General features: G+C 43.8%; 1 protein-coding gene across 1 annotated transcript in view; it reads left to right on the top strand.

Moving 5' to 3' along the window:
- Positions 1–13,339, top strand: part of cd276 (CD276 molecule) — a 115,300-nt gene that overhangs the window by 28,690 nt on the left and 73,271 nt on the right. Inside the window, exons 3-4 of the mRNA XM_012834397.3 lie at positions 673–1,029; positions 8,820–9,116. Of these exons, the coding sequence (XP_012689851.2) occupies positions 673–1,029; positions 8,820–9,116 (654 nt within the window). The remainder of the gene's footprint in view (positions 1–672; positions 1,030–8,819; positions 9,117–13,339) is intronic.

Raw genomic sequence — 13,339 nt, 5'->3', positions numbered from 1 at the left:
TTACCCCGCTAATTTAATTCTTCAAAGAATTCCATGAAACTGCAGGTTTCGTTTATTTATTTATTTATTTATTTATGTATAGTTTGTGTGTGTTGTGTTGTCTTTCCTGCTGGTTGCTGAGTACAGGAGCACAATGGGGCTTTAGATAAAGGAGCTTTGTTTATGAATGCAGCTGTAGAGCAGGACACGGGCTGTGGATCAGGCCTAGATGACTGCTGTTTACCCGGCCTTTGTTCTTGCTTGTTTGTCGGCCTTGCTGAGAGGGCATTTGATCTTTCTCTCCCCTGACTTCTCTCACTTTTTCTTTTTCTCCCCCCCCCATTCTCTCTCTCCCCCTCTCACTCACTCTATCTATTATTTTATCCATCCATGCTATCTCTTTGTCTCAGGAGATGTTTGTGTCCGCCCCTGTCTCTTGCTCTCTATCTAGCAATCCATCTCTCTCTCTCTCTCTCTCTCTCTCTCACACACACACACACACACACACACACACACACACAGTCTTACTGCCCTTTCCATCTCGTTTTCCCCACAGAAAAGAGCTTTATCAGCAGAAGGTCAGTGTCATACTGTCATGATGACCCTTGTCTCCCTCTCTCCTTCTCTCTCTCTCCATCTCTCTCTCTCTCTCTCTCTCTCTCTCTCTCTCTCTCTCCCTCTTCCTCTCTTCAGCCAAGCTGGAGCTGGTGATCCCCGAGCTGCCGGTGGTGGCTCTGTTTGGGCGGGACGCGGTCCTGAACTGCTCCTTCTGGGGTGAGCAGGCCTCTGGCAACCTGAGCGAGTTGAGCGTGTTCTGGCAGCTCACCGACACCAAGCGCTCCGTGCACGCCTTCACCGCCGGCGCCGACCAGCTGGCGGACCAGAGCCCGGCCTTCCTCAACCGGACCAGCCTGTTCGGACGGGGCGCGCTGTCCGAGGGCAACGCCTCGCTGCTGCTGCGGAGGGTACGAGTGGACGATGAGGGCAGCTACACCTGTTTTGTGCGCGTGCAGAACTACGCTTCGGCTGCCATGCTGCTGCAAGTCGCAGGTGAGAACTTAGAACTTAATGGTGCTATCTGTGTGTGTGTGTGTGTGTGTGTGTGTGTGTGTGTGTGTCTGGGACGGTGCAGGTCACAGCTGAGACCGCGTTTCATTTAGAACCTAGAACCTTTAACAGTGTCATCTAGAACTCCTTGAGGGACCTGCTCTTTGGAAGTCACAGTGCGTCAAAGGTTTTGTTTCACGTAGAACTTTTGAAGGTTATCTTCAGCCTCATCCAACATGTTACTGCAAGTGGCAGGGTGCTACTTCCATGGAACATAACAACTGTGTGTGTGTGTGTGTGTGTGTGTGTGTGTGTGTGTGTGTGTGTGCGTGTGTGTGTGTGTGTGTGTGCGTGTGTGTTTGCTATGATTAAGCGTATCTCTCAGGGCCTGATGTCTAATGCACATTAACATATGGAAGAAAGATGAAAAGCTTTTTTCCCCAGGAATTAGCAGTTACAAACGGCATTTAAGTGTTAACTATATTATTTCTGGAAACCAGAAATAAATGCCTTCCACTCTAGCCGTTGTGAGCTTAGGCTAATTCACAACTGATTTGATTGAATTTGATTGAATTAAACTCGGAACTCGTTCTGCATTCTCAGAATACATTAATCCAAAACAGTTGCAGAGAGAAAAAAAAAATACAAAACTGTGATTTTGATCATTTCTAATAATTTGTACTCTAGTCTGGTAAAGTTTGAAGTAGTTTTTCACACGTTCTGTTGTTCCCTTACTCGAGACTTGGGAAAGGTCCTTTCTCTCGTTGTCCAGAGGCAGGCAGCTTTTTTCCATTCAGAATCGATCATCCCCCCATAGGTATGTGATGAGTCACATAGCCATATAATATAGAGAAGCACTCTGCCATTTATAATGTATGTGCTCTGAGCCGCGGGCATCCAGGACGAGCGGGGCTATTCGACCGCCGAGCATTCTTTAACATTCCAAATCACACGCCCTCAGCCTCGCCACCTTCAGTTCACACACCTCCTTTCATCAGTAAGGCCTACATTTGAATCAGTGCCATGCAGGTTTGATTGCTGGTGACTTCCATGATTGATTGGTTTTGGCTGGTCAGGCGTAGACATCAACCTGTTGTTTCCTTCAAGACCTCTCGTGGTCATAGGTGATGATTCCCATAATTTCTGTTAATTTAGGATAAAATCACTCATGCTACCCTCTAATATCTGGAGAAGCAGTATTTTTTATAGATTTCATGAATTTTCTATCAATGTTTTTTTTTCACATTTTCTATTTTTAATTATCCTGTTTGGTAGCATTAGGCTTAAACAATATCCCTACTATTTTGGGAAAATGAAGTAAGTCTGTCCCAATGTGTCCAAGTCGAATAGCTGTCTGGATGGATTCTTTTTAGCTGGCATTTATTGTGAACTCACGGGGCTTTCACCTCTCGCTGTGGGGAGAAATGGAAAGGGGTCTCCATGGAAATCTCCCTGTCCGTCAAAGGAGAGGTTAGCAACCGCGCTGACACCGGCCAATCCGCCGAGAGAGGTGGGAGTCCGCCGCTCGCTGGGTGATGAGATGAACTCATTCCATTTCCACCGGCCTCGTGACTTACTCACACACATACTCACATAGGCTCTAATACACACACGCACACACACACACACATGCACACACACGCTTACACTCACTCACACACTCACACACACACACACACACACATACACACACACATACACACACACACACACACACACACACACACACACACACACAAACACACTCACACACACACACACACATATGCATACACTCACTCACACACTCACTCACTCACACACACACACACACACACACAAACACACACACACACACACACATACACCTAACTTGGATACATAAAGCTACAGAAGACACAGTCTTATTCCCACTGCCAATCATAGCTTTGCAAACACAGATTGTAAAAAAACTAGAACACAGAGGTGAAAAGGTGCTGGTTTGTGTGTGTGTGTGTGTGTGTGTGTGTGTGAGCATGTGTGTTTGGTACTAAAGAGTGGGAATTGTATAACTGATACCCTGTTTGTATTTACAGGTTTGCTTTTGTTTGCATCTGCGCATGTGTATGTGTCTGAGTGGCAATTTTATAATAGACACCATGTGTGTTAGCGTAGGTGCATGTGTGTGTGTGTGTGCATGGTTATGTGGGCATGTCTGTGTGCGTGTGTGTGTGTGTGTGTGCATGGTTATGTGGGCGTATCTGAATGCGTCTGTGTGTGTGTGTGAGAAAGCGTATGTGCGTGCATGTGTGTGTGTGAGCGTATGTGTGTGCGTCTGTTTGTGTGTGTGTGTGTGTGTCTGTGTGCGAGCGTATGTGCGTTCATCTGAGTGTGCGTGTTAGCGTTTGTGCGTGCGTTTTTGTGTGCGTGTGTGTGGGCGTATGTGCGTCTGTGTGTGTGCGTGTGTGTGTGTGTGTGCGTGTATATGCGTGTGTCTGCGTGTGTATGTGCACCCGCTAGTGGTAATTTCATCGGAGGCAGTACTCCTCCCCCAGCCCCCTCTCAGCCATCCTCTCCCACAGTCCCACAGCAGAGCTCCTTCCCAGAATTCTCAGCGGGGGGTGTTAGTGTGGCTCTTTACTGGGCCTAGCCGTGTGTGTGTATAAGTGTGTGTGTGTGTGTGTGTGTGTGTGTGTGTGTGTGAGTGTGTGTGTGTGTGTGTGTGTGTGTGTGTGTGTGTGTGTGTGTCCCTCCCAGGGGCCAGGGCGGGATGGCACATCCGGATGTTCTGCAGATGATTTGAGCGTGGCGTTAAGGTGCGCGTTATACTAAGCTCCCTAAATGTAATTAAGAATTTAATGGGAATCATGTCATCCTGCTCCCTGGGTGTCTCTGAGTGTATATAATCTCAGTCCCGAACTGTAAGGCTAACTCATACTCTCCCCCTCTCTCTCTCTCTATCTCCTCTTCTCTCTCTCCCACTCCCCCCACCTCTCTCCTCTTCCCTCTCTCTCTGACAGAGAGGGTAGTATTTTATGTGAGTGGGTAGGCTTTGTGTGTAGGGATTTGTAATGATGGAAACGAATATTGCCTTTTTCCTGTTGTGCCAGACATGAACTGAGTGCTTACATTATTTTGTATCATCTTACTCGGTATGATACCCCTGGATATGTACTCTGTCTTTGTCTCAGTAAGAGCAAATAGCTGAGACCTGACTCATTAGCATTCAAATGACTTGTGTGAGAATTCAGGTTCTCCTGTAGCATTTTAAAATTCCACTTTATTGTCAATCTGAAGCATCTAGTAGCTTGAGGTGACTGACTTGATCACCAAAGAGCTTGCTGCAGTGAAGTCAAATGAGCCAAAAAACCAACAGTAGGCCTTAAACACAAACACGTGCTAAGGAGACTGGTGATGTTCTCGAAGCCTTGGGGTCTCAAACTTCTTCGGATGTGGTTTAAGATTTCAAAGTTCTGATCAAAAGAAAGATAGACCTGTTCGCTGGTAATGTAAGTAAAGTAAAGAAAGAGGATGTTAACGTGGAAGCTGAACATTACTTTCCTGATTGTTCTCATTTTATTTATGATGCTTCTTATTTGATGAAAGATGGTACTTTTGCTTTTATTCGCCTCTGGAATAACGTGAGCAAACTTAGCAGAAAAGTTTACTTACCTACCTGGTCGTCAGTAACCTGAACACGCTCAGTGTTCCCACCCTGTATTTGGCTTCATCAAACTGAAGCAGGTACATGTCATGTAGTACAGTCAGTTAGTACAAAATAAATTAAACAGTTTGAAGGAAAGAACGGGATTGTCAGATTATCTGGAGTCATAACTCTTCCTTGAAATGGGGGTATGGCTGTCTTACTCTCTAAAGTCTTTCGGCCCCTTTCATGTCAAATAGAAGAAACAGTCGAGGGGAGACTTTTAAATGTGAGGGTCCACACTATGAATTCTCTAAATGTGTACGCACACACAAAAAGGGTCAGAAAGAGTCTTGTTATGCAGTAAAGAAAGTGAAGAGATGTAGATCCTTTGTGACATATGGAGATGCATGCATCAAGGGGTCAGACAATACACATGGTTTCACAATAGAGACGATTACATTTACATTTGCATTTAGTCATTGAGCAGACGCTTTTATCCAACGCGACGATTACATCTCTTTAGCATGGCTTGATAGAATATACGCTTTCAAGCATCACATAAGCTTTTAAAATCTTGTCAAATCTTTCCAGCTGCTTCTGATCATTATGCTGTTATTTGCAGTGCCCCTATTAAGGCTTTTAAGCCCAAAAGTGCCTATTGGTGTTTTAACACGTCGCTCTTGGATGATAAACACTTTAAAGGTACCTTTACTTTCTTCTGGGGAGCTTTGAGACGGCAAGTTTTTTTTTCTTTTACTCAAAATCCCAAAAAGTGAAATTAAACAATTCTGCCAGCAGTACACTTTCAATATCACTAGGGAAATAATCTGTTTATTGAAAACTTTAGAAGATGAAATTGTGAAATTGCATGTGATAATAACAACCACAGGAGATAAAGAACAACTTAGAGACAAAAAAAAAGAACAACACCTTGAGATGCAAAAAGGCAAGACTAGCGGAACTGAGCTCAGGAACCTGTGATTCGCCCCCGTCATTCTTATGGATGCCCCATCCAATTTCTTTCTGTCATTTGGAGAGGAGAAATGGCCGGAGGAGGATCATGTTTGCTTTACGGCCCGCATCGGGCCAGGAACTCACTGAACCTACTCAGATATGTAATTGTGCTATGAATTTTTATTCTAAGCTGTATGAAAGTGAGTTGGTGTACAGCGACACAGTTGCTAGGGCAATCTTTCATGGTTTGCCCAAAGTGACGAGGGTTTCTCAATCTGAAAAGACTTTGACGCTTCAGGAACTCGACCAGGGTCTTATGAGTATGGAGAGAATGCTAAATCTCCTGGAATTGATGGGTTACCTGTCATGTTTTATAAAGTCTTTTGGTCTGCTATTGGAGAAGACCTCTTAGCGGTGCTAAGTGAGAATTTGAGAAAAGGTTTCCTGTTGTAGAGCAGTCATCACACTGTGACCATGATGGGTAATCTGCAAGATATAAGTATCTGGTGCCCGTTATCTCTTCTGTGCACCGAATAGAAGGTTTTATCTAAGATTGAAAAAAGGAATTGGACAAGGTCTACACTCTGATCAACATTGCTGCAACATTACAATATTACAGCATACCCAACCGTACTATCTTTCAAAATAAAACCTTGATTAAAGACTTCTTTGACAGTGTCAAGAAACCTGGGCATCAATGCGGATCTGATTTCTTTAGACCAGCAGAAGGCCTTTGATTGTGTTGAGCATCAGTATTTGTGGTGTTTTGGTTTCAGTGTTGGTTTAAGAGCCATGGTTAAGGCTATGTATTGCAACTCAAGGTGAATGATGGCCTGAGTGCTCCTTTAAAAGTAAAGAGAGGAGTCAGCCAGGGGTGTGCGATGTTAGGCGTGCTATATTCTATATTGCCATAGGACCTCTGTTATAGTTTGTTATGCACGTTAGAACACGTTAGAAAACACTGTGCAAGTGTTATGACCCACTGCTCCCACAGTTAGTCTGTGCAGCGGCCGTGCATGGACTTTAGGCAGCACGGGGGGAGAACTGGCTGATTGGCCACACCTGGGAAAGACCTGCAGTTCTCTCCTCTCCGGAGATTGATCCGCCCTCAGATCTTTCTTGCTTTCTGTTGTTAATGTGGAATTATTCATCCTTTTAAACTAACTTTGTTTTCTGCCTCTCCTTTCTAATGTTGGGGTAACACGAGCCAGGCCATAACAGCAAGACTTTTAACTTTTGTCCTCTGCGAGGGTGAATTGGGAGGAAAGTGGGGGTTTTAGACAAAGTACAAGGATGTTTGGAGAAATGGAAATGGTTGCTCATGAGGAGCACACAATTGTAATTAATAATCTGGTGGCTTCCTCTTGATGCCATAAGTTCGCTTGGGTTTGACCTCCTGATGGATTTTTTGGCAACATTCAGAGGGAAATGGTGAACTATTTTTGGGACAAATTACACTGTCCCTCAAGCAGTTCTTTCTGTTTTCAAAAGATGGCAAGGACTCATACATTTGATCAGCAGAGGAGACACTTATCGACTACAGTTCACCCAGAAGCTGCTGACAGGACCAAAAGATCTGGTGTGGAGCCCACTGACCCATGCTATTACACATGGAGTCAGTCATTTGGGTTTGGGCATTGCTCTTTTTCGAAAAGGATAATAAGCAACTTGTGTGGACTGTCATCTTTTTTATAAAAGTCTTTTTAAGGTTTGGGGACTTTTTCATCATTGGTGGGCTGTAACATTATCAACTCTTCATTGGTTATTTGAGGAGCCAACAGTGTTTGGAAATGACACCTCTGGTGTCACAGGCTTGCTCTTGTAACTGTCACATTGTTGATGAGGCAGGTTGTAATTAACAGAATACACAGGCAGTAGCCTCTTTCTTAGAAATGAAATCTATCAGGTATGTGAAAAGGTTACTCGGCAAGCGAGTAAATAGAGTGAATAGAAGATAGGACAGGCAATGCATGCTGTAATGGTAAGGTTTCTCCAAAAACCCTAATTGTGCCCGCTCTGCTAGAATCATTAATCCCCTGCTAGACTTTGGAGAGCGTGATCAAATGGATTTATTTTTGGTTATATGGAAGGTAACATACAGAAACTTAGTGAAGGTGTTGCGTAAGAACACTTTGAAAGGTACTTTGGAGAGACAAACTAGGTATTGAGACTCAAACTAAACCAGTGTGGAGAGTTCTATACAGATCTCAATTAGCTAAAAGAACTGGTGACCTTCAGTGGAGGATCTTGCTTGGTGCTTTTGCCGTTAATGAGGTATCATCTGTGAGAAATCCTGCAAAAAGTGACACATGTCTATTCTGGTATGAAAGAAAAACCATCTGCCACTGTTTAAGCGATGTGATAGACTTTCTCCTTTATTTAATATCTTAAGTGTTCTGTTTTTTCCCCTGGGGGCGATGTACACCAAATATGGCTTTATACTTGGATTCGCTTACAATCAGAGACAGAAATCAAAATGTCAGCTCATTACTTTCACTATTGGCCAAGCCAAGCTCGCAGGCTACATCAGCAGGACAAATAGAAACACAGCAGAACACAGGAGAGGATGTTATACCAGTTTTTTTAAGAATTTAATTAAGTCAAGAACTGTCCTTGATTTTCGTTTTTATAAATGAATGAGTGCAGTCGATGTCTTTGAAGATCAATTGTGCTGTGATGGTGCTCTTTGTTCTGTGATGGATGATGAAATACTCTTTGCTCCCTTTCTGGAATTATTGATGATTGTTTTATAATGGATGGATAGTGAGAATTGTCTTTTTTGTGGTGTTTATATCTGTCTTTTCAACAAATTGTCTCTCTTTCTCGTCCTCTGTTTTCTCTCTCTCATTATTGTTTGGAAACCCAAACCACATATATATATTCACATACACTGATATACTCACGTACATCCATGAATAAATATACATTAAAACACACTCTCACCCTATCATCCACACACAGCAGACACACACATTTTTGCATCCCCAATCCACTTATGCATGAAAACACACAAACACACACTCTCATCTATGAATAAATACACATTAATGTACACAAAACTCAAACTCACTCTATTTCTGTCTCTGACACATAAATTTAAATAAAGACAATAATTTCTCCCTGGATTTCTCTATTTCTCACATATACAAAATCTGTGTGTGTGTGTGTGTGTGTGTGTATGTGTGTGTACACAATCCACTTAATAAAATGCTCTCTCTATCTCATAAACACACAGCCCCGTACACCAAACCGATGGTAACGTTAACGCCGAACTCGAACCTGCGGCCAGGTGACAAGGTGGAGCTGACCTGCATGGCGTACGGCGGCTACCCGGAGGCCGAGGTGGTGTGGCAGGACGGGGCGGGGCATAATCTGACGGACAACTTGACCGTCTCGCAGGTGGCCACTGAGCTGGGGCTGTTCAGTGTACGCAGCGTTCTCACGGTTATGCTGGAGCCTGACAGCACCTACCACTGCCGCCTCACCAATGCACTGCTGGGAGACGATGGTCACGCGTCTGTCACCATCACAGGTGAGTGTGTGTGAGTGTGTGTGTGTGCGCATGTGTTTGTGTGTGTCCCTGTGTGTGCATGTGAGAAACAGAGACGAGTGCATGACTTGTCAATATATCAGAGTGTTTGGTGCTTATGTGTGTGTGTCTGATGCTTTCACTCATAAATGGAGATAAAAGACAGATGTTCAGCCGACAGCTATGGCTCTGGACATAAGGAGTCTCCTAAGAGTTCCTGTTAATATTGAGCTTTCGGCCTGATGTGTGTCCCGTGTGTGCGTGTGTGCGTGTGTGCGTGTGTGCGTGTGTGCGCGCGCGTGTGTGTGTGTGTGTGTGTGTGTGTGTGTGTGTGTGTGTGCGCGTGTGCGTGTGTGTGTGTGTGTGTGTGGGGGGGGTTGTTAAACCCATGTGTGCTTTTCTAAATCATATAGACAGGCAGAACCTCAGCAGCGACTGTCAAAAATTACTGTTTTATTTGCGTTTGTGTTTTTCCCTTCTCCTTTATCTATCCAGTCTTTATTCTCTTTCTATTTTTTCCCCTTTTCTTCATTATGTTCGCTCTGTTTCTCCGCTCCTGTTACAGAACTGTTCCTTACCCCTCTGAAATGAGAGAGAATAACGGTGAGCGTTGTGCCGTGATGTGTGGAGCGAGAAAGCCTGGGGTTTGTTTCACAGGCCTAAATTAGATCAGCACATCACCATTCCTTCCAGACGTCTGTGAAAAATCACAAAGGCACCTGTACGCCATTTCATTACAGATTACAGTACACAACCTCATGGACTTTTTGTGTGTGTGTGTGTGTGTGTGTGTGTGTGTGTGTGTGTGTGTGTGTGTGTGTGTGTGGACTTCACAGAGATCAGTCCAAGCAGTGATAGGACCAGGTATCACTCACCAACTCACCATTGTCTGGTTAAGAAACTCTAACGTGATAATCTAGCGACGAACAAACATCTTAACAGAGTTCAAATACTGACACTGATGAGCAGAGCAGTAACAGGTGCACAATAGGAGGTGCTTGTGAACAACTAGGATCATGGCAGGACCCAGAGAAAAGACAACATGGCAGGACACAGGTTTTTTTTTACCCTAAAGCCAAGAATGCTTCCTTGGTAGGACAGGCCCCTCTAAGTCAGGTCCCTCAGAAGCTAGGCAAGACTCTTCCTAGCAATCGGAGAACTAACAATGGAATAGTCTAGTGAGTGCGTAGGTGTGTGTCATTGAAAATGTCATGCCTTCAAATTCTGCGCTACTTAAAAAAAAAAGGTTCTGGTACGTGCACATATGATTATTACTTTAAGAACACAAAGGATACTCCAAACTTTATCCTTGAAAATTCTCTGAACGAATGACTCAATCCTTGGTAGAACTCGAAGGATCCTAGACATTGAATTAGTCCTTCAGCTGGATTCGATGACGTAGCGTCCTTGAAACGCAGCCGTCAAGGATCCTTCCTTGACTTTGAGAAACATGGCAGGACACAGAGAAAACATGAGCCAGGATCTGGAGGTGAGACACTCGTCCTCGTCCTCGTCCTCGTTCTCGTCCTCGTCCTCGTCCTCGTCCTCGTCCTCGTCCTCGTCCTCATCTTCGTGCTCCTGTGGACAATGGAGTCCAAGCTGACCAAATGTCTTTAGATTGTCTCATGAGGGTTGCATGGTGACAGCACGGCTGACCACTGCTAACCACAGTCAGCTCCAGCCTCACCAGTGCCTCTATTAGTCAACAGTGTTATAACCTTTTGGAACGACGCAGTCATTCCAGATGGTCCAAATGTTTTTGTTTTTGCCACTCTCTGATTTCACAGTTTCTAGTTTCATTCCATTTTGACACTGTGTTGGTTTTGACACACTAATGTTTGTGGTCAGATGGACTCTCCTACCTTAGGGTACTTCTATACAGTAGCCTGTTCACCAACATATATATATATATATATATATATATATATATAAATACTGTGTGCGTGTGTGTGTGTGTGTTTGTGTGTGTGTGTGTGTGTGTGTGTGAGACAGAGAGAGATATGAAATCCTGAAAATGAAATCCTGACAGTGAATGTTAAGAATATCTTTTCATTTCCCCGGGGGTGCAGGGCTATCCAGTGACCATGGCAACACTTCCTGTAAAGTCCATATCCATGATATTTCATTTGAACACCCCTGGCAATCATACGAACCTTTATAAAGTGTTATCAGAATATATTAGAAGATATGTCTCAAATTATATCCCATTATATCCCACCCACATTAATGTGCGTGATGAGTTATGGCATTGATAATTTTGTTATCTAGAAGGATATATAACTGTCTAATCACATTTACATGAGGCATGCCCATATTCACATTAATGTGATGTTAGAGCTTATAACGAACGAATGATCAGATGATCAGATGTTATAGATGCTCTCATTGGCGTCATAGTGGTAAGTGGACTGTTGTTGCGTGTCTGTTTTTGTGGAGTAGTGGTGTGCAGCCAGGCTTATGTTTGTGGTGTGTGACTTTCCTGCACTGTTGTAGCCTGGAGCTGTGTTTGTCTGTGTGGTGCCTTGTGTCCCTCGCTGCTCGCCGTATCCCTCCGGACAGTTTGGCGTGCAGTCGGGGCATGCAAAGCTGTATGAAGTAAACTATAAAGAGACAATTCCTGATACACACACACACACACACACACACACACACACACACACACACACACACACACACACACACACACACACACACACACACACACACACACACACACACACACACAGAAAGACTCTCCCACGTGTACATACTTACATTCCCACTCTTTGCTCAGAGCTGTGGAGTAACAGCACACACGCACAACATTCACGCTTAGCTGCACATTCCAAAGGCACTGACTGTATGTCTGCAGGAAATAAATAAATAGAAGGAATGCTAAATGTAAACATGGCATTTTGTCAGCACTGTCAAAGTAAGGCACTCAAACATCTGTGTTTAATATAAAGAATTATAAAAGTATTTAGGTACATTTTTAATCTAAGGAAATGGCAATATCCAAAATCACAAAAGACAATGGGCCTTATTCTCGAACGCAGTTAAGAAGAATTTAAGAGGAATTCAAGAGAAATTTCTTCTGAATTGGATTTAGGACAACATTTGGCATTCATGAAAGTTTTCTCATCTGGGATTTGCTCTGAACTTCAGAAGACTTTCCGAACTCGAAATAGCAGTCGTAACTCGGCCAGAGTTTTCTCAAATGCGAGGGCCGTGGGCCATCTTGTGGTTTTTTGAGGAATCGCATTTAAGAAAACTCTCTCTCCGTGTTAATGAATTTGTGAGAAATCGTTGGTGATTGCGTTCACATCAACTCTACAGATCCTCGGATTAAAGTATCATTAACAATTACGTTTCACATGTAGGCCTATAGTCATGATTCTACGAGGCACCGTGATGTCATAAAATAAGTAAAAGGACTACACCGGAATGCTGCGCTCGTCTAGTGAGCGTCGTTTGGCACTGCCGTCTGTGCAAGTACGGCAATCCAAAATTTTCACGTAGTTCCACGTTGGTGGAACGAACTGCCTAGCACTACCAGAGCAGGCGCGTCCCTCTCTACCTTTAAGAAGCTTTTGAAGACCCAACTCTTCAGAGAGCACCTCCCTTCCTAACTGGCACTTCGACTAGTGCTTAACTTGCACTTATAGCAGTTAGGCTACATTCCTGCACTTCGTTTTTATTTCCTATTTCGTTTTTCTATTTCTTATGTAAAGTAGTATTTATTGTTACACTAGGTCTCTATTGCTCGTAGCTTGACTGTTCTATCCCTTGTACGTCGCTTTGGACAAAAGTGTCTGCTAAATGACTAAATGTAATGTACACGAACACTGCAAATGTAAGTGAATAAATAAATAAGCACTAAACTCAATCACGTTGATATAGCTATAGTGGAATAGAATGGACACATCTACATCCTGCAACAGTCCATCTCTGCACCGTTCAAGTCATAGACATATATAGTTGAAGTTAGATCTGCGTTTACTCGACGGTGATTGCTTTCCGCTTTGACATGACTCGTTTACGAGTTGCTTTCGTGTAGATTCGGTCGATTCCAACTGCACACGTCACTACGGTTGCGTGCCCTTATAAGGAGCTGGCAGGGCGTGTATGTATGCAAATTCAGGAGCACGAGAACACGCTTTCAATTTAAGAAAACTCTTCCGGGGGAGCACAGCCCAGAAAACTTCTGCTGCGTAGGACCACATTTTCAAGCGTGCATGAATTTGGCA

Source organism: Clupea harengus, chromosome 20 (genome assembly GCF_900700415.2).
Source record: "Clupea harengus chromosome 20, Ch_v2.0.2, whole genome shotgun sequence".
In the NCBI taxonomy this organism is placed as follows: domain Eukaryota; kingdom Metazoa; phylum Chordata; class Actinopteri; order Clupeiformes; family Clupeidae; genus Clupea; species Clupea harengus.
Note: the sequence above shows the minus strand (reverse complement) of the source record. Positions and strands in the feature narration are given on the sequence as shown.